The 21,113-nt window shown below is 44.3% G+C and overlaps 1 protein-coding gene across 3 annotated transcripts in view; it reads left to right on the top strand.

The window, feature by feature from the left end:
- HTR2C (5-hydroxytryptamine receptor 2C) overlaps positions 1-21,113 on the top strand; it is a 224,835-nt gene that overhangs the window by 191,490 nt on the left and 12,232 nt on the right. For all 3 annotated transcript variants that reach the window (XM_033072284.2, XM_033072282.2, XM_033072283.1), the window contains one exon: positions 18,754-18,954. In XM_033072284.2, the coding sequence (XP_032928175.1) occupies positions 18,754-18,954 (201 nt within the window). The remainder of the gene's footprint in view (positions 1-18,753; positions 18,955-21,113) is intronic.

Below are 21,113 nucleotides of genomic sequence, written 5' to 3'. Positions count from 1 at the left end.
GGTGTTGGCAGCAGTTCCATTAAATGGTGGCTGCATCCTCCTGCAGTGACAGATGTGGCTCAGTTGGAGCAGTGCTCCTGTACAAGGTGCAGTTTCCCTCTGGAGGTCCAGTGGTGATGTGGAGAAATCCGGTTTTCCTCTGGAGTCCAGTGGAGAAAGGTGCTCCCTTAGTGTCCCAAAACCTCTGTTTTTATCTTGGTAAGAAATGTTGGGCTCTTCCCCCTGGCTGGAGCAACTTCCAATGGGATGCAGTAATTTTATCAGTCCCACAGTGGGACTCAATGGCCATTAGCAGAAAATGACTGGTTGGAGGAAGGATGGGTTGTGAAAAGATAAAGAACAATGCCCTGCCTGGTTTCAATGGATGCCCATTAGCAGAATATCTCCCATGGAGATAAGGATCACTGCCTCCCCTCATCAGATGGTGATAAAATAGATACAGTAATTTCACGAATACAAGCCGCACCAATTTGACTAAGATTTTGCTCCTAAACCGGAAATGCGGCTAATAATCAGGAGCGGCTAATACAACCTCAGAAGTGCCTGCCAGAGTGCTGAGCCGAGCAGCTGCAAAGTCGGCATTTTGCGATTGTTACAAATCGCTACTTTGTTGCACCGCAGGTGGAGCCTGGCTCCGTGTAGGCAGAACGGGGGGCGGGGAGAGAGGCGGGAGAGCTCTCTTTCCTCCTCTGCCACAGCCCAGGGGAGAGACGGGGGGGGGCCCGGCGCCGCCATTGCTGCGGCCCGGGGAGGAGAGGGGGGACCCGGGCCGGCCCTACCGCGGCCCGGGGAGGGGGGGGGGGGACCCGGGCCGCCCCTACCGCGACCCGGGGAGGAGAGGGGGGACCCGGGCCGCCCCTACCGCGGCCCGGGGAGGAGAGGGGGGACCCGGGCCGCCCCTACCGCGGCCCGGGGAGGAGAGGGGGGACCCGGGCCGCCCCTACCGCGGCCCGGGGAGGAGAGGGGGGACCCGGGCCGCCCCTACCGCGGCCCGGGGAGGGGGGGGAAGCCGGCGCCACCATTGCTGCGGCCCAGGGAGGGGGGGGGGGAAGCCGGCGCCGCCATTGCTGCGGCCCGGGGAGGGGGGGGGAAGCGCGCGCCGCCATTGCCGTGGCCCGGGGAGCCGACGGGAGCCCCGCGCAGCCATTGCCGCGGCTCGGGGAGCCGACGGGGTGCTTTGTCCCCGCCCGCCGCCGCCGTGGCAGGAGCGGGGAAACTCCGTCCCTGCCCGCCGCCGGCGCCACGGGCGCGGGAAAGCTCCGTCCCCGCCCGCCGCCGCTGCCGTAGGAGCAGGGGAAGCTCCGTCCCTGCCTGCCACCGCAGGGCAGCGCCGACCCGGGGTGACCGAGCCCAGTGGCAGCGGCGGCCGGCCCCGAGCTGCAGCACCGTGCTGGACCACCTGGCCCCGTCAGCGGCCCCTAGCGGGCCGAGCCTGCACAGCCTTAGCTCAGCCAGTAAACCCCGCCCTCCCGCGGTTCTGTTAATAATTGCACGCGGGTCCTCGCTGCGAACGACAAAGCGGCTTATATTCGTGTGCGGCTTATCTATGGACAAAAACCAAAATATTTGCCAACACCCAGAGATGCGGCTTATAGTCAGTGCGGCTTGTATTCGTGAATTTACTGTACCTTTTATCACACTCTGTATTGTAACCCAAGACAGCTGCTGACACCCGGATGTGTGGCTTATAATCGGGTGCAGTTTATAATCATGAAATTACTGTACTTTAGATGATTCCAGTGGAATAAATCCTATTATGTTCAACTAGTGTTGAACATATGGCCTTATATTTTTCCAGTTTACCCATAGCTCATATATTGCATCCAATTAGGGAGCTGTTTTTCATATTTTAGACATCAAATTGGATGGGTCTGTCTTGCTTGCTTGGAGAAATTGAGAATTGCCCAACCAAAATAAATCTTTTCTGTGCAAGAATGACTCATTAGAATAATTTTGAATGGCACTCATTTCAATGTTTTTACTTAATGCAAATAAAGTTTTAGATCCAATTATAGTTTTTATTTAATCCTTTTGCTCAAAATTTTTGGAAGTTGCAACAGGTTTTAAACTTCAAAGGAGTGCAAAACCCCCAAAATCTGTAGTGTGTATAGTTACATTTCTGCTTTATAGATCTCTCTTTTACTGTCGTCACTTTAAATACAGCAGCAGTTTTAATGCCATCAGTGCAATCTTCTCATGCCCAATTTGCTTCTAGATCAGTGAAGCTAAATGTGATTTAAAATGCATGAACCTTTATTTACTTTTTGTGACAATAGCCTGTTGGATCCAGTAGGAGTTTTGTAAGTGCCTTGCCTCATTGTAATTAACTGCTAGAGTTAAGTTGAAATGAAATATCAACTCATGTGCTTTGTAGCAAATCCGAAATTGATACAAAATGTTGGGAAAACCAGAATTGTTATGTATAAGAAGAAAGACCCTATGATGATAAACTGTTCCAGCAGTAAATTTGGTGCTTCGTAAAGGCACCAGGCAGATCATGGAGACACCAAATAAAATGAAGAGAGGTTATGATTCAGCCTCATCTGAGAGGAAGAGCAGCACCAGCTCCAGGCACTGGATCCACGTGAGACGCAGACACCCAGAGTCCTCCTTGGGTGTGTTCCATCCCCATTCTTAACATTTTAAAATCAAGAGAAAGGATTTAACTAGAATTGCAAACATTCTACCAAGACTGAGTTAATTTTAGTCTGTGTCATTGTACATACAGATTTATGTTCCTCATTATGTTCCTGCCTGTTCCTCATCTGGAGAAAAACCCAATTAAAATGTTCACTGCCTCCCCAGCCACACCACAGAGCTTCGTGTCCCAGCAGCCCAGTGAGCAAGGGAGCTGCCTGCATCTGACTGAAAGAGCAGCAACTCCTCTCAATCTTTACCCTAACAGTAGTTAAGTGAGAGATAAAATACTCTCCATTTAGAAACATGATACTTATGTCCCAGATTTTAAGACACAGCTGTGATCATGGGTGAACTGTGACAGAGGAGTGCATCTCAATGGCTTCAGCCACTCTGTCCATCCTGAACACCCCATACCAGTTATTGCTTTTACTTATGTTTTCTCTTACCCACAAGTTCCTTGTTTTCCTTCCTAGAAAGTGACTGCAGCTAAATCTAGCAACACTTCCGTGCACCAAATATCTGGGATGTATTGTCTCATGCTGAGAACTTTCTCTTGCTAACTTCAGCAGAGTGAAATTGGGCCGAGGAAGTAGTCAATAGAATGTGTTTCTCCACATTTGTCAAGGAGCAGCCACAATTTCCAGGAACGTTCCTATTGCAGTCTGCTGTAAAGATTAACACGTGGCTTCATTTTCCTGGCTGCAGCTGCAGATAGCAGAGAACTCGAGGGAAACCCAGAACTCCAAGGCTGGTCAGCTGTATTTCTGTTCTCTGTCTGGATTCAACATTGAAAAGCTCTTTCATCCTTGTTCAGTCTGTGTTCTGTGTTCATAGAATAATCCAGGTTGGGGAAGACCTCTGGGATCTCAAATCAAACCATAAAGCTGACACTACCAGGGGCACCACCAAACCATGTCCCTGAGCACCACATCCTTGTCTCTCTGAACTCTGACAGGAACAGTGACTCCATCACTTCCCTGGGCAGCCTTTTGCAATGCTTGACTACCCTTTCAGTGAAATTTTATTTTGTAATATGCAATCTAAACTTCCCACAGCACAACTTGAGACCATTTCCTCTCATCACTCAGGAAATTTGCTGTTTGATGCAGGTGGATGCCTCATCTGCATTTTGCTGTTTGGTGTATTTGTGTACATCCTAACATATTTTTTGCATTTACTGTATTATATTACAGGAAGCACTGTGTGAAAAGAAGTAAGATTTCTTTTTAGTGTATGGTAACTTTATGTGATCAATACAATAATATCATAATTTCTTGCCTTAAGGGCTTAACCTGAATGCTGGTGAAATGCCAAGACCTGATCAATAGACTGCTGCATTTTTAGAAGAGATGGATGTTACGGGCCACCTCAGCCTTTATGTTAAAATATATTGGCAAAATCACTGCCATTGGGCAGACCAATACATCTGTAGATAGCTGCTTTACACAATATGCAAAGAAATACAGAGCAGTGAGTAAAATCTCTACCACTCCCTTGAATATGTTGTAAGACAAATATCCCACTGTAATATATTAGTTTAAATTATGCATGTTTCCACGATTGGGTCAATTAACTCAGAATTAACTCAACTTTTTCATTCTACTTCCTTTCCCATCCATCAGTTGAATTGATATCATTAAAATTCTACTCAGCAAATTATTATTTTACTGTCTCTATCCAATTCTCATGACATATTCCTTGAAATTCTGGTTCTAGAGTTGTCTATTATTCATTAAAATACCCTCATAAGTTAGTTCACTTCCTTGAGACCTAACAGTAAGAGTAGCAGCAAGTTCTCACTTTGTGTTATATCAGCACATACTGGGAAACAGGCTCTATGTGATTCATCTGCTTGCATGGAAATTAAATGAAAATTACATGGATGGAAGAGGGACAACATGCCAGTTGCTCTGCCTTGCACTATTCTGCACACTGCCTCATTGACAAAATAAAATCTTTTCATGAATGGACAACTGACAAGAGGAACTGAAGGGATCCTTACTGGCTATTCTGCCAAATGGTCATTGAAAATGCTAATGGCATGAGGGGAATTTGTGCATGAGCCTGTCATGGGGCCTACGCTGTGATTTAAAATGCGTGCTACGTCAAAAATTTGGTTTCATGCATTAGTTTCAAAGACATATTCAATTTTTCCAGTCTCCCTGTTTTCTGGTTGTAACAAGTTTTCTTGCTGGAAAAGTTTGCTATTCCTGCAGGCAGTCTGATAAGCCCAGTGACAGCAGTGGGTTCAGTGAGTGAATCTCTCATCCAAGATGCTGTCTTGTTTCCTAGATGAAAAAAGTTCAGGACTAGAAAGTTCAATGAGTAATATACAAACATGAAGTGTTCCTCTATCAGCTCTTAGGTGTGAGATTTGATGGGCAAGGCAGGGTGGTTGATAAGGCTCTGTTGATTCATGGTTGTTTTTCTGGGTGGTTTGATTTCCATTTCTGTTGACATATTGGTGGGAGCCTCAGCTCTCCAGCAGCGCTGGAGTTATCGGGACAGACCAGTTGTTATTCTGACCAATACCTCTTCACCTTCTGATGTATAATTTGTTTTGCAGCGTGTTTATTTTTGGTAAGATTTGGGTGGTTTGCTTGTTTTTATAAATGTCTATTTCCATCCTCAATCAGAGGCAGCAGCTGTATGGAAAGGTCTTGGTGTTGCTGAGATATGGAAATTGTATGAGAGGCTTTTACCGTCCCTGTTTGCACCCACTGGGATGCAGGAGACTGTAACTGCGTGTCTGACACCCATGAATATTGATGGCTGGTTCTGAGAGGCAGCAGAGCTCTGCCCTTCTGCCTGTGCATTTGTTCTGAATGGGAATTACTTCTTGCTCCACTGTTTAAATTTTGGATTTTTTGGGTAAAATTTTGAATTTTCTGTTTGGATTTTAGTTGATTTCTTCTGATCAGTCAATTTGAAATTAGCAAAGGGAGATTGAATTTTAACACAGCAGAAGCCAAGAGCAGAGAGTCTGCCTCCTGTTCAGATCTGGTTGACTGTGTCCATCCAAGATGCCCAGCAGCAGAACAAGATTAATTAATTGATAGAACACAGCAAGTGGATGTTGACAAGCATGAATACAGGAAAAACAGCTTTCAGGATGAAGTCCTTTAAATATACCTTTTGCACCTTACTTTATCTGCTTTCCATAATGACTTTTCCAAGATTTTCTAGTCCATTTTGGGATAGGTGCCTCTTGCACCTTGGGAGTAGCTAATTCACAGCACTCATTCATTCGTGTTTGTGAAACTTTAGCCAACAATTAGAATTTTAGAATCACAGAATATCCTGTGAGTTGGAAAGGACGCTAAAGGATGACAGTGTCCAACTCCTGACCTTGCATAGGAAACCCCAAAAATCCCACTGTCCAAACTCTCCCTGAGCTCTCTCAGGCTTGGGGCTGTGTTTACTTCCCTGGGCAGCCCCTTCCAGTGCCCAAACACCCTCTGAGTGAAGAATTTTTTCCTAACATCCAACCTAACCCTGCCCTGCCCTGGCTTCAGGCCATTTCCTAGGGTCCTTCACTGGTCACCAGAGAAGAAATCAGTGTCTACCCCCCTCCTCCCTCATGCGGAAGCTGCAGAGACCTCAGTGAGGTCTGTCCTCAGTCTCCTCTTGTGGCACACAAAACTGTCCCCAGCACTCATGGTGAGGCCACCCCAGTGAGAGCAGAGTGGGACAATCCCCTCCCTTGACTGCTAGTGATGCTGTGCCTGATGAACAGCACCTATTTTATTATGTTTTGCTAGATTATTATGTTAACACATTATTTTATTATTGTAGTTATCACTGGGTTTGATTTGTAATCAAGTGCAAGATTACACTGTAATAATAGCATAACCATGATAATAAAATAATGTTGCACTTGATTACAAAGCAAAAACAAGCCTATCAAAGCCCCCAATGGTATAACTTAACTAAATAAAATTTCTTTAGTTTCCTTTACCACCTCATGAGACCACTATAATTTTCTGGGTAATAGTATTCTTCCTAATATATCAGTACACCCACGCTTCATTTATCCATGTTAAATTAAACTTCTACTTCATGTTAATGGAACTTACAATAGGCCTACAATTTCTGCAAAACTCAAAGGAGTACAAGTGTACCCAGAGGGTGGTCACATGTTAAGTTTCACTTTCTCTGATGTTACCTACCAGAAATAGGGTCCACATGCCAAAACACTGTTATGGGGAATGGGATCATTTGTCCTGAGCTGCAGTTCTCAATACAGATCTTCCCAGGATTCAAAACTGGGCATTTGCATCATTTGTCAGAGAGAGGCAGGACTGATACTGCTGCCTGTTTGTTTTCTTTTTGGCTGAGAAATGTCACCTGAATTTCAGGATGTGAGAATGGAGGTACATGTTAGCTTAGTCTGAAGTGTTTCTAAACCTTTGGATCTGTAAAAAAAGCCATGCTGAGTCGAATCTTATGTGTCCTCATCCAACAGTTTGGCAATTGGGCATTTTATAGGCTGTAAGCACTGCAGTAGGTAAACACCATAACCTCAGGTTAAATCACATTCCAACTTCAAGTCTTTTATAGTGGACTCAGAGAAGTGAGCAGTTTTAATTATTAACAGGATGTGCACAAAATGCTTACAATAATGGAAATCCTTAACATCATATTATGTGGTTTTACGAGTTGGATTGTGACATTAAATTACAAATCCGTTGCTTGGAGTAAAGGGATGATTTAAAATCACATTTCATTAGGCTGGTTGGGGTGTAACAGCTCTTCTTGGAGGGCATGCAGTGAGCAGGGTTGCAGGAGCCTGTTCTAGTCAAGATAAACACTGCAGCTTCCTTCACAGCCAGCCTTCCCTGCTTTCCCTGGGCTGCTTTGGATGCTTGGATGCTTGTGGCAGGATGACCTGCCCTGTTCACAGCAAGGGGCTTGGGACAGGCCAGCTTTCTCTGAGCATCATATCCAGGTGGGAGGTTGATTCCCAGCTAGTCTGAATGGAAAATCCTCCAGGAGGGCCAGCAGCTGAGCCCTCTCTCATCTGTGGTATCTCATCTCATCTGGCTGCTCCTGGGCTGGAGATGGAGTCATCCTGCAGGGCTGGACAGCTGCAAAGGGAAGCACTGGCACGTGCCAAGGGGAGGGCTGCAGGCATTCTTCCCTCCAAGGCTTGATGCAGAGACATCCCCAGACCATGATTCTGTCCACACTCCCCACCAAAGTGTAGGATTAAACACGAGCCTTTAATGTTGGTACTTTTTGCTGCCACAGAAGTGGGGTGGGTTGCAGCAGGGGCTCTCTGCTCACACACCCGTGTCCTGTGGGGGTCTGGGCTGTCTAGGAAAGCCTCCTGTGCTGCTGAGAGGAATGAGCTCCCTGGTAGCCTTATCAGCCAGTAAAGCTTTCAGACCTAGCCTTCTTGTAGAAAATTATTTTCCAGGCTTGAGGAAGGAGCCTCCAGGGTTTCCATTGTGGGGTAAAATGAGGAAACGTCAAAGAATTGTGGGAAACAGGGAAGAAATGGAGAAAGACTGCTAGGTAACTGATGTTAACTTCAGACTTTGAAACATTGTGCTGGAAGATAAAGGCTAATGGAATAATATTTTTCAAGTATTCTTCAGGGTTTAAGAACAGATCAAGTAGTTAAATAACTCATTCTATTTTAGCGGCACTTGTTTTCTTCCTCTCATTTCTACATCTTATTCTTCAGTCAAAAGACAGTTATCAGCAAAATTCCCTAATATTTTGTCTGGGTCACACCATACATCAAGAATCCTGGTGGATAACTGTGCATTTCTGGGTGCAAACTGGGTGTATTTTGCACACTTGCATAGTTCAGGTTATTCCCAGAGAGTACAGAACTGATTAGCAATATGTGCATTTTTTAGGTTGCTGTTAGAGTTCTTTAATTAAATGTCCGTCTCTTCTTTACATACAGGATGAATTTTCCTCCACTCCTGTTTCAGGGAGTGACCATGATCCTTCATTGTGCTGCCTTTTAATTTGGAAAGGTTGCAAACGCACAGATTTCTATGCTGAGCTGGTACATGATGATCAACAAATGCCTAGAGAAGTGACACTAGCTCACATGCTCACACACTTTCTTGGGATTGCTGCACATGGAACAGTGCTCATTAGCAAATTTCTCCCTTGAGAGAACCCCTGAAGGTGCTGTTCCAGTGTGCTGAACTCCAGCCTGACGTTTCTGAAAAGTGTTTCTGCTCTCGGTCAGGAGAGGGCACAGGGGCAGAAATGCTTTGCAAGTGGGAGTGCACCTAAGGCATGCAGTGACGGCAGGCCAGTAGATGGCACTAAGGATGAGGACCAGAATTTATAGGCTTCTTAGCAACCCCTAAACAATTGCTTTTGGCAGTGGCTGCTGTGGAGCACTCTCACACTGGCATTCCTACCTTTATAATCACGTAGAATCAGAGATGCCCATCGCCTTGGAGGAAGATAAATGTGGAATGTGTTTTGTTAGTCCTGAGAAATACCAAGAATGAAAATTATTAGCATGACCAAAATATGGCTTCCTTCCTTTGGTTGAAGTGGTTTCTTGCCAGTATCGCTCACCAACTGCTTGTACTGGCTTTTGACCTCATCAGACAACAAACTGTGCCTCACACTGCCATGAAGTGCAGCCAGAGCCTTAACCCACTAATGGCAAAGCTGATTCACTGAACTCCTCCAATATCCCTCAATTCCCCAAAGCTCTTGAGTGTGGGTTCCACTCTGCTTTGGCACAGGACTGGTACAAGTGCAGAGCTGCACTGAACAGGAGCCAAAACAAGAATCACATCCTGGGCACATCAAGCAGCCTGCAGCAAAAGGGAGGCAAAATCACTGACACTTTTCAACCAGCAGATCTCACATCATGCTCTATATCCCAAGCCATAGGGAAAAAAATACTGAGTGGACATGCCAGGTGTAGCAGACCAAACATCTGCATCTGTATGCCCAAAATCAGAGCATGGTTTGCAGTGACTATGCACATTCTTAACAAATTTGTAATCTTCCTGGAAGATTTATAAAAATGTTGGCTGGTTAAAGATGACAGATCTGTGTTCTCTGAATAAGGAACCCTTTATACCCAAAGAATACTTTATCTCTTACTGATATCAGGTATTTTACCACGATTTGGAAGCCAATTTGTCCAGCTGCATTGTCAGGAGGGAGCCCAAGCTGAGAAAGAGGATAAATCCCATGTAGGCTCCCAGGCAGCTGTCACCAGAGCACAAACATCTGAATTGCTTCTGAGTTATGCTGAAATAAAACCAAATACCTAAAAAACCATCCTCTCTATGGTTTTGTGTCCTCTCACTGGCCCTAGAGCCAGTCCTAGGATCGAGGCAGAGTCTAAACTTGATTTGGCATTAGGAACTCTGAGTTCAAGCAGATGGCTTCTGCTCAGCAGTCAGCTGTAATTGAATAATGCCACGTTCATTTTCAGTTCTGAATTTTAGTTTCCTCCAATGATCTGTAGGCTTTGGCAGATATTTCTTGTGATAATGGATCTTTCTCAATTTCTTCATAACTGGGGAAAAACCACCTGTTGCCGACACCTTTGCACACTTTGTTACGAGACAGATTATTTGAAAATATTTATATTCTCATGTTCAGAAGATATTTGTGTGATGTCTGTGTTTGCTTGTGGGCTTACTTTCCAGGGTGGTGTTCATTCAGCTGTTGCTTTATTGGTTGTTTGAATAACAGGTGAAGGCTGATCTCTGACCTGAAGGAGGGGACGCTGTCCGGATGCTGTGCTGACACATAGAACAAGAGTAAATAGAAAATGTTTACTGCTATGAATATTTTATTAGACTGTGGTTTCATTTAGATAAATTATTATGAAGAACCTGTAGCTCAGAATGTGTGAAGAGATCATAGTTCTCTTGGAGTTAAAATGCTGGAAGGAACCCTTTATATGAACTTGCTGAAACAATTCAATTAATTGTATCATTGCACCATTAATTGTCCCTATCACTCAATGCAAAAATTCCAGATGCAACTACAGATGCTTAAACTGCAAGCAGAGCCTAGAAATTTATCCTCTGGCTTCAAACATAATTTTTGTCTCCGCCAATAAATGGAAAAATCAATATAACACATGGATTTATGGAATGACAAATCACACCAGAATAATTTTATATTTCCATAAAAGAAGAGATTCTGACACTGGGATGTAAACAACATCCACTAAGTTTGCTTCTTAGCAAGTATCCCATTTTATTAACAGTTTTGTTTTACGTATAGTGTGTGGAAAGCTGGCTTCTTGCATTTAAAATAGTACTTAAATGGTATTCAAGCAACCTTTCCCTAGCTCAGATAATTATATCTGTTCTAGCTTTAATTTTCCTTCTCTCTTATACATCCTGTCAAGACTGCAAGTCATTGCAATACTGGATAGAAAGGAAAATCTAAGTTAGTTAAAATTCTTATAACAGCAGAGGGATGCAATTGTTTAATTTGCAGTAAAATACAGTCACATCAATTAATTGCTGTAACTTGTGAGACGAGAGCCAAAATATCATTGGAGGCACATTCATCTGGAGTTTCCCTCAGTGGTGGGGGGTGTCCAAAGGAGACCATGCTGCTCCCTGCCCAAGGGCCACTTGTGCCATTCTGACAACTTCAGGAGTTGAAAAACAAAAAGCTCAGAGGAAAACCGAAGCTCAGGAACAGTGTCACAGCCCCGCTGGATGTGGTCAGTGGCACAGATCCAAATAAATCCTTAGTGTGGTGTTGCATTATGGCAAACCAGATGTAGTCCCAGATGTTCAAGTCCAGTGTAGGAGGCCAGCAGTGATCTCTGGACTCAGGGTCAGTTGCTTTTCTTGCTTGGTGGTCTCCTCCATTCCCTTGGCCATCACATCACCTGAGAACACATCTTGTGCTAAGCACCTGTTGGGAAGCTCAAGCCTTTTTGAACTTAAAGCACAGAAGAATGCAGTCCTTCTCCTAAAAGTCACCATCATTCTTTGTATGTGGATTTTGTATTTGTGCTTGGCTCTGGTAGAATATGTGCTATTTAAGGGATCCAGATAGCCTTAGGACAGCCTTTCTTTCCTCTAGAAAAATGCAGACTAGAAACTTACAGGTAGACATATTTCTCATGTAAGTTGGTGCCCAGCAGTTCAATAAATTGGAAAAACATTAAATTCCACTCTATTGATGATAAAATCAGAAGGATTGGCAGTGCTGCCCTTGAGATCAGCTGTTTCTTTGGCCAGGAGGCTACATGTCCCTGAGCCCCTCTGTGGACATACTGGTAAACACTGATGACTGTGGTGGACCAAATAAGACATTCTGTACTTCTTGGGCATGGTGGGGATTTTCAGCACCCTCGGGTGTGTGACTCTCAGAGTGATATGGATGTCTCTGAGTCATTTGTCTATGTAAATCTGAGGAAAACAAACTAGCAGAGAAGAGATAATGTGGCTTTCCACTTCCTGAAGTGGTGTGTGAGGCTTAGAAATGCTTTACTTCCTAGATAAAAGAGAGAGAAGAGAATCATTTAAATTCTTTCATTCCCTTGGGAATAATGCAATGCAATAATGTTAAAACTGTATGTAATTGCTTTCTATTTTTGTAAAGCCTGTGGCAGATATGAAACTTTAAAGTGAACACTGGAAATTCTGGTTTGTACAAAACTCTTCATTTGCATCAATGGTGCAGTGGGGGTAAAAAGCAATGGGAAAGTGTAGGCTTTATTCTACAAACCACAACAGAGAGTTTCTCTGGAATGGATGAAAGAATCTCCAAGAGCAGCAAAGCCCATCAGAATGTGACAGATTTGGGGGATGTTCTGGGTTGCATTGTCTGCTGCTGCTCTTGGTCACAGCAAGGAAAGCTAAGTGAGCACTGCCATTGCATAGGGCACTCTGCTCATTTTGGAAATCCCAGGAATTATCTGAGGCATCTCCTGGATCTTTGCTGCTGACCTTTCCATGAGTCAGAGCCCTACCAGGGCAGTGGGTCAGGGTGTGGCCTGAATCTGATCCACAGGATGATCAAAAGGTGCTTCAAGCACACACAGTGTTGCCATTTTAACTGCTGAGAAATTGTGCTTTGTACTGGGATTTATTAAAACTCCTAGCTTTTATTCATTCAATTCATTAAAGTAGTTAAAAGTGAATTGTAACTAATTGTAACAGTAAATATCAGAAGCCTAAAATGAGAAATATTGCACGTATCAAAGTTTTTAGCCAACCCAATGAAAAAATGTTACAAAGAGGTTTTCAAACACATAGACATCTTTAGTACAGTAATTTCACAATTACAAGCCGCACCATTTTGACCAAAGTTTTGGTCGGGACCCAAAGTGCAGCTTGTAATCTGAAGCGGCCAATCTGTGGAAAAAAATTCGGAAATTTGCCAACCGGAAATGTGAGCCGGCAGCAGCCCCGAGCCGAGCCCACCCAGCCCCGGCAGGGCAGCGCTGGGCGGGGGGAGCGGACGCAGCGGGGGCCGGGCGGGCAGTGCCGGACCAGGGGAGCGGACGCAGCGGGGGCTGGGCAGAGCGAACGCGGCAGTGGCAGGACCAGCAGTGCCGGGCCAGGACCAGCCCGCCCAGCGGGGGCAGGGCCGGCAGCACCGGGCCCTGGGTCGAGGGGAGTGAACACAGCAGCAGCGGGACCAGCAGCGCTGGGCCAGGGCCAGCTCGCCCGGCGCCGGCCGTGCAGGTGGGGGCGAGTGAGCACGGCAGCGGCGGCTGGCCCCGAGCGGCCCCGCCGAACTGCAGCACTGAGCTGGCTCACTCGGCCCTGTCGGCGGCCCCCTCGGCAGTCCCGAGCGGGCCAAGCCTGCATGGCCCAGAGCTGAGCCAGTAAAACCCCGCGATCCAGCGATTCTGCTACTATTTGGCAACTTTGTGAAAGTTGCACAGGGATCCTCTCTGCGAACAACAGAGCGGCTTATAATTGGGTGCGGCTTGTGTATGAACAAAGAACGAAACGTTGCCGACACCCGGAGGATTCGGCTTATAGTCAGTGCGGCTTTAATAGTGAAATTACTGTACTTATTTTGTACCTGTTAGCTCTGTTTCTTTTATAGAAATAATACATGTAGTGTGCATATATGTATATATATGTCAAATGTCATAATGAGACAAAATAGACCTTTTTTCTTCCTGTCATTTTGAAGGATGGTTTTTATCAATTTTTATCCATCCCAATAGATACAAGGCACTGGCTAAACACAACAAATGTGTACTGAAACCTTCCCCAAATTCCTGTTCATGGCTGGAAAAGAAATGATTGATGCCAATTGCTGTGACTGTCTCACTAAAAACTCTTGAAGATACAGAGATGAGTTTTACATAATTCTGCACTTTATTGTTGTGTAAGCAGGTATTTTGTTGCTGTTATTCCAGATTTGTCCTAGGTGTTATACTGGAGTTTCCCAGGAGATATACTGGAGCAGATTGCACTGTAGAAGTACTGAATATGTACAAGGAACAGACTTTTTTTTTTTTTTACAACCATTCTCCGACAATCTGGAGTAATTATATTTTACCATTTTGACGTACTTAATTTTGCTTCCATTTACTGTGTTTTGGATTATTCAGTCACCTCCTTCTACAGTATCTGGCAATTCTGATTCTCATGCATTGAACAGTACAATGCCCATTACAGTGCTAAGCAACATTTTTTACTCATATGCATAAAAAATCTGATAAAAGTCACTCAGTTTCATAGCTGCTGTATTTCTTGATGGAAAACACAAAAAATGTAAGGAACTCTTATCTGACAGCAAGTTAACTAATGGTCTGTAACTTTGCCAAAATGCCTTTGAATTTCTTTATTTTTCTGCCAACAGTTTGTGCTTATCTCAGCTGTTCAGTGACACACAGGAACTGTGGTTTGCTTTTTCATCCTGGGGCAGGAGATGAAATCCCACCTGGGGACCATGACTCCTGGTTAAATATGAGTGTTTGTCCCATGACTCCTGTGAGGAACCACATCAACTACAGATACCATGAGATGCCATTCAGTCCTAGAGGCTGAAGCAATATTCTGCAGAAGTTTCCTTCCTGCAAGGATTTTTTACATGCTGGTTTTATTCTGACCAGAACCAGAAGCTAACACTGATCTCAAATATCACTGCAATAGTCTTCTATGCACTTTTCTGTGTGAATTTGGCCAGTGTAAACTTCTACCACTCACAAAATATCTGGAGGCCAAAAAAAATAAAAAAAAAAAAATCTGTGGTTGATTACATGCTGGGTAAAGAAATACCAACTTTTGTTCTGATCTGCTGCATTCATCTAATTCCCTTCAGCACTCTCCTGTCTGATCTACCTGCCATCATTAAATATATGATTTTAGGGGTTCAGATTAATTCAAGATACAAAAATCAGTGTTTCTCACAAAATAATTTGGTTTTTTGCTTACGCTGGTGTTTAGCACTGTTTCGTTCTTGGAGCCAAATTTGGTCTGAGATGAATGTTTTCCATTGGAAATGCAATTACTAAATCTTAGAGGTGCTGGGGTCCAAGAATTCATTCCACTCAGTCATCTGCTCTTCTAAATATAGGGTAATTGCTATTCTTTGGAAATGAAATAAGAGAAAAAAGAACAAATTAGAGAAATGTTACCCTCTGTAATTAGAGTGTTTCTGAGGATAAAATTGTTTTAAAGGTATAACATTATTAGCAGATTTTTTTTTTAAATCCTTGTTTGCATCTTGGCACAGTCACAGGGCACGTTTCCTATGTTTTGTACATTTATTCAAAACAGAATTAGAATAAAGCTGTTTTTCTTTTTTTACAAATTACTGGCTTTGTAGGCTGTGTAGGTGTTTTTCAAAGGCCTGCACCATGCCTACTTAAAAATAATTACATTTTGAGATAGACTATATATTATACCCTTCCTATTGAGCTACAGTGATGTGTTACAAGCTGCCATTCTACAAATTTCCAGAGTGACATTTTGTTATTGCAGATCATTTTAGGAAACTTCCTGAGAAAGTAAAATGTCTACTTGTACAACAGGCTGTTCAGCTAGAAGTGCTATGGAGTGCCCTGGGACAGGAAAGACTGACAGGATTTGGCACTAGGAGAACTCTCATCTCACCTTTATCTTCCAGAACATCCTGATAGTTTGCCTGGGCAGTAGTTCTGGGCAGCATGGTTGAGTGTGTTGGTGTCTGTGGTTCCTGCAGTACCAGGGCTGGCAGCAGGTGATGTCTCCTCTCCTCACACCTTTTGCTGCTGGTGGGTTTTTAGTTGTGCTGCTGTGCTAGTTCCATAGCAGAGGTTGTTCCGGGGGGGAATCAGTCACTGAAGTGTTTGGATAGCTTGAAGGTGTGTCAGTGGTGTCTCTGGAGCCTGAGCTGACCACCTGTGCTGTTTTAGAGTCTCTGTGTTCCAGCCCAAGTACTGGAGAAAGAGTCAGGAGACATCTTCTGTTGTTTCCACAGGTGGTTTATTTTATCTAATGTAAAAGTTCTTTCCCTGACCAACCGAGGTCCTCCCAGCAGGTCAGTCCCAGGCACACTGCCTGCCCCTGGGGTGGCATTATCTTTTTATACTATAAACTACGTAAACATTATTTACAATTATCTTCCAATACCTATCACTTATATTGTACAGTCTGGTTCTACTCTAAACCAATCTAAAAGTGCCAACATCACCCAAAATATTGATGCTGGGAAGAAGGAGAAAGAAGGACAGAACACACCCAAATTCCTCCATCTTGACCCCAGACTCTTATTATAAACAATCTTAAAAACCTAATTTTTCACCTTATAATAATCTAACTTATACTCTACTTATTTTTTGTGACTTGTAATTCTTCATGTAAGGGTGGTAATTTTTCCCAGGGGCTAAAATCAAAGGCACAGGGGCTCTGTGCCAGGGCTTCTGAGCCCCCTGCCGTGGTCTCTAGCCACCCAGAGGGATGTCCTGGATTCCCACAGAAGGAAGAAGCAAGAGAGGTTATTTATCACTCAATAATGCTGAAAAGGTGGTTGCTGTAGAAACCTCTTCCAGGTCTGGCAAATGTCAGGCATCAGGCTGTACCCACTGCAGCACCATGGATCAGGCTGGGGAGGCTCCCACGCACAGGAAGCCTGGAGGCTGCCTGTCTTTTTCTGGAGACACTGGGGGTTTCCTGGCCATCTGCCTGATGTGGGGAGTAGCCATCAGTGTCACTGTTCCCCTCTGCAGAGGCTGCTGCACAGTCATGATCACGCTGCACAGGCTCCCAGGGGCTGCTTCCTCCAGCAGGGCACGCTCAGGACCTTTGTGCTCATGGTTCATCCCAGCCTGCAGCACAAAGCTGGCTCTGGCAACTCAGAGGAGAAGTGGTGAGGGATAAAGTGTGCTGGATGTGTCTTAGTGTGGGTTGGCAATGAAAGCCTGGGGCTGTACAGGGGGCACAGCTACCACTTGTAGGATTTCTGACTTGTTCTTTCCCAGAGCATTCCCTGAGGCATCATTAAACACCAAGGTGTGCTTAGCTGCAGCTCTGAGCTCAGTTGCAGGCTGATGGCAATGATGTTCTCAGCTATTGCCAAGTGTGAAGGTGAGCAGGAGGCAGAGAATTTGATCAGTGTAACAAAGGGGCTGAGTCATATTTAATCAAACTTGATTCATTTGTGCAGCAGAGGTGTCTTTTAAAGTAAAGATGCTCCAGCCACAGAGTGCTTTACTCAGTTCCCTTTGACAGAGGCCACTTAGATGCATGCTGCTGTGGATTTCAGTCCACTCACAGTCCATTTAATAGATGTGGTACAAACTCCCTGAAATGAGTGGCTTATCTCTCCCCAGGGCTGAGCTCTGACTGTGTAGGTTTGGTGAGTACTTAGCACTTCGTCTGCTTGTTTCCCACTGGTAAAATGAGCTAATGTGTCCATCTCATTCTGCTGTGCTCTTTGTGAAAGGTTCCTGGGCTTCTCTGGGACATTTAATAATAATTTACTTGGTTCAGTTAATCTCAGGTTTCTGCATGAAGATATCCTGGGTCTCTCTTGGTTGGGTAATTTCTTTCAAACTACAATTTCTGAAACTAATGTTTCATCCTTTCCATTTGAGATCAGTAGGATGGAGCTGCACCATTCTTAATATAACATTGATTCTGCAGAGTGATGATTTTGAAACTTGGGTAAACTTCAAGATTGCTTTAGATATCCATGTTCTGAATGAAAACACAAGAATATCTCATTATTCAACTATCATGAAGTCTCTCATGTTTTCAGCTGCTTTAGATACTCTTGATTTGTTTTGATAAGAAGCCCAGAGCTTTGCAGGATGTGTTCTTGATCTCACACGATCCATTTTGGATGTTGATGTGGGGGTACCATTCACAAATATTTTTTCTCTGAGCTTTGATTTAAATATCAGTGGTCCTTGAGCATCTTTCTGGGTCACTTTTATTCTCAAGCTGTACTTCAGCACTGAGTAAACAGTTTAATAAGTGCAGGCACCCAAATGAGCGGCATGCCAGCTGCTGTCAGATGTGGCTGTTGAGTCTGTTCTGTTTGCTAACACAGTTTCTGTAAGGAATAACACCTCACTCTGCGTATCCTCAAAACAGTTTTTTGAATTGCAGCCACTCAATCCCAGAAGCTTTGTAAGGAGGCAAGTATTCCTTTGATATCAAGGCACACTGCCTGGGGAGAAAAGGTGAAGTAGTGTTATTTAGCGATGTGTTAGACTGTGCACAAAAACTGTCTGTGACTTTTCTCCTCAGCAGACAGAAACTGAGCTGGACGTGTCAAGGGAGTTTTAGAAAGGATCTGAGTGAAGTTAATGCCACAAAGTTCTTTGCAATCTGTGAAAACAATGTGATGACAAATTATAAAGGAATATAATATTTGGTTTTGTAAAGATATGGAAGAAAGTTTAAGAGTGGGGAAAGTGCTAAAATGGTGACATGCAGGCACTGCCCTTTAGTTACTGGTCACAGAAACCAGATGTATGGGAACTGGCTATGGGTTTATGGAGTGTCCAGAGCCAGGAACTGCCCACAGAGAAGTCCTATGAGAGGTTTCTTACCCACTCCTCACGCACATGCCCCTTACTGGTGTCACAGAGCTCAAATATCCCAATGGTTTCTCAGAAATGGTGGCCTAGCTTCCCAAATTATTTCCTTTCCTTTTTTTCCTTTCATTTCTTTTCTCTCTATGTTTCAGATTATGCTTGGCCTTTGCCTAAACAGTTGTGCCCTATATGGATTTCCCTAGATGTGCTCTTTTCAACTGCATCTATCATGCATCTCTGTGCCATCTCTCTTGATCGGTACGTAGCAATTCGCAATCCCATTGAGCACAGCCGCTTCAATTCCCGCACCAAGGCCATTATGAAAATTGCTGCAGTTTGGACCATATCCATAGGTAAGCAACGTGGCTCACGGTCTTGACTGTGTCTGAATGAATAATAGTGTTACTCCAATTTTCGTTTAGGGTATTTTATTTTTCTTAAGAGGTACTCAGATTAATTTACCTGGCCTGCATGCCTGAGCGAAATGACTGGAAATGGAAGCCTTTCCTTGCAGCTGGTTGGAGAGCAGGGTGAGCAGTCATTTTTCAGAGCCCCAGCCCTCTCCACGGCAGAGCACTGCTGCTGTGTCCCTGTCAATATGCTGATAACAGCAATACCAGGACGAGTGGTGCTATAAAACTGCTGTGTAAACAAAGCAGAGAGCAGCATTAGCAGAGCGGGCCAGCACAAACCGCACGGCTGCTCCGTGGCCGCTGCAGCTCAGCTCTCTCCAGTCCTGCCAATGGTTTGAGTGGAGCAGCCAGAGTTCTATCATAGGCTATCAGAGAGGGATTTACTGCTCCTGCTCTGCCTTTATAGCCTGTACATCCCTGCCACAGCTGGATTGCTGCTAGTACTGAGCTAGCAAGTTTGAAGTTTTAGCAAATGAGGAGTAGGCATAACAGAAGATGTGTTTGTATTACTTTGATAAAATGCAATAAATAAAGCAGCAGTAAAATAGGGGAAAAAACACAAAATGATAGCAAGATAACTCTGGAATAGTGATAATTAAGTGAAGAATTTTTTTTTGTAGGACTCTAAATGTGCTTTAAAAAGAGACATGTGAGGCAGGGACAGAATTGTATGACCACTTCCATCTGCTGTATTGCCTTTTGTGCTTGATTAAATTGCAGTCTTACAGAGATTTAACATTTAATTTTTACTTTATAAAGTGGTTTTTGCTTTCAGTGCTGTACTGCAAGAAAAAGCATGTTCCAGGTATTTGAATTTCTCTTGAGTTTTTGCCTGCTTTAGAAGGGGAATATAATTCTGGATGTCTGGGTGCTACAGGGACAAATTTTGAAGAAGTTTGCCTTGGGAAAAGGCTACGGGAAAACACAAAAATAAAAATTAGGGAAAACATTCTTTCTCTCCTCATTCATATAAAAATATCTATTAGAAACAAATTTTCATGTGTCACAGGCCTGCTACATTTCTGTAGGTGATACATTCCACAGTGAAATTGGACTGGGTTTAATCAATTCATTCAATTCCATAAAATTATTATTGCTATTATTTTAAACCGCCTGTGCTATTTGACATGGGAAAGAAAGCTACTGAATTCAGTACATAAGCAGTCACATGAGGACGAGTTCATGTGGGCTCAATCTGCACAGACAGCTCAGAATCAGAGCAGAATTTCTTCTCCACATTGCACTGGAATGCAGAGGGAAAACTGGTAGACACCCCCCCAGCTGAGATATATAAATCACATTGCAAAACCTGGGCAATAAAACTGTTCTGCTTCCATTTTTGGAGCTAACTTGCAGATTTCTGCCCGTGCTGCCTTAGATGTTGCAGATATATCCTTAGGAATTTTGGCTAGTGCTGAAGGTGGCTGTCTGCACTAGTGCCTTGGGGACCAAGCTGTGGTTTGGACTCTGGGTCCAAGGGTAAAGTAATTCCTTTGTGCATGATTCACTGATTCAGCAGACTGGTAAGAAAATCTGGTGCCTGACCCAAAGGTGTAAAGACACAGCCTGTCTCTTCATGGAGCTGCTGGGTGAGGATTGGGCTCCTCATGACCATGGAAAAAAAGCACATTGTGACCTGTGCTGTACCCTAAGGAAAAAGGTACCTGAGCCAAACCAAGTGAGGTGACTCTGCAGCCTTACAGGGCACCCACCTCACCCTATCCAGCTTCCCCAGGAGATGTTTAACCACTCTGCATTTATGATAGGAGATGAAGCAGGTGAAATGAGGCTTACAAGACATGGCTTGGAAAGGAGATGGAACAGCACTTTTCCACAAGGCACAGGGTTTGTCAGCCCTCCATAAGGCAATGGGTGTTGCAGCTGTTCCCCAGGGTCCCAAAGTCTTTAGGAAGAAGCTGTGAGCAGTTGCTCTGTGGGATGTGCGCAGTGCACAGCTCTTTGGGACTGTCCTGGGCAGCACTTCCCTCCCCAGGCTGAAGGGACACGGGGTGCAGCTGTGCCTTTGTGCCCTCCTGTGTAGGGGTCACAGCTGGGATGGTGTGCAGCATGTTTGGACTTTGTTTATGTTCTGTTTGTTC

The sequence above is a fragment of the Catharus ustulatus genome, chromosome 14, assembly GCF_009819885.2.
Source record: "Catharus ustulatus isolate bCatUst1 chromosome 14, bCatUst1.pri.v2, whole genome shotgun sequence".
NCBI lineage: Eukaryota > Metazoa > Chordata > Aves > Passeriformes > Turdidae > Catharus > Catharus ustulatus.
Note: the sequence above shows the minus strand (reverse complement) of the source record. Positions and strands in the feature narration are given on the sequence as shown.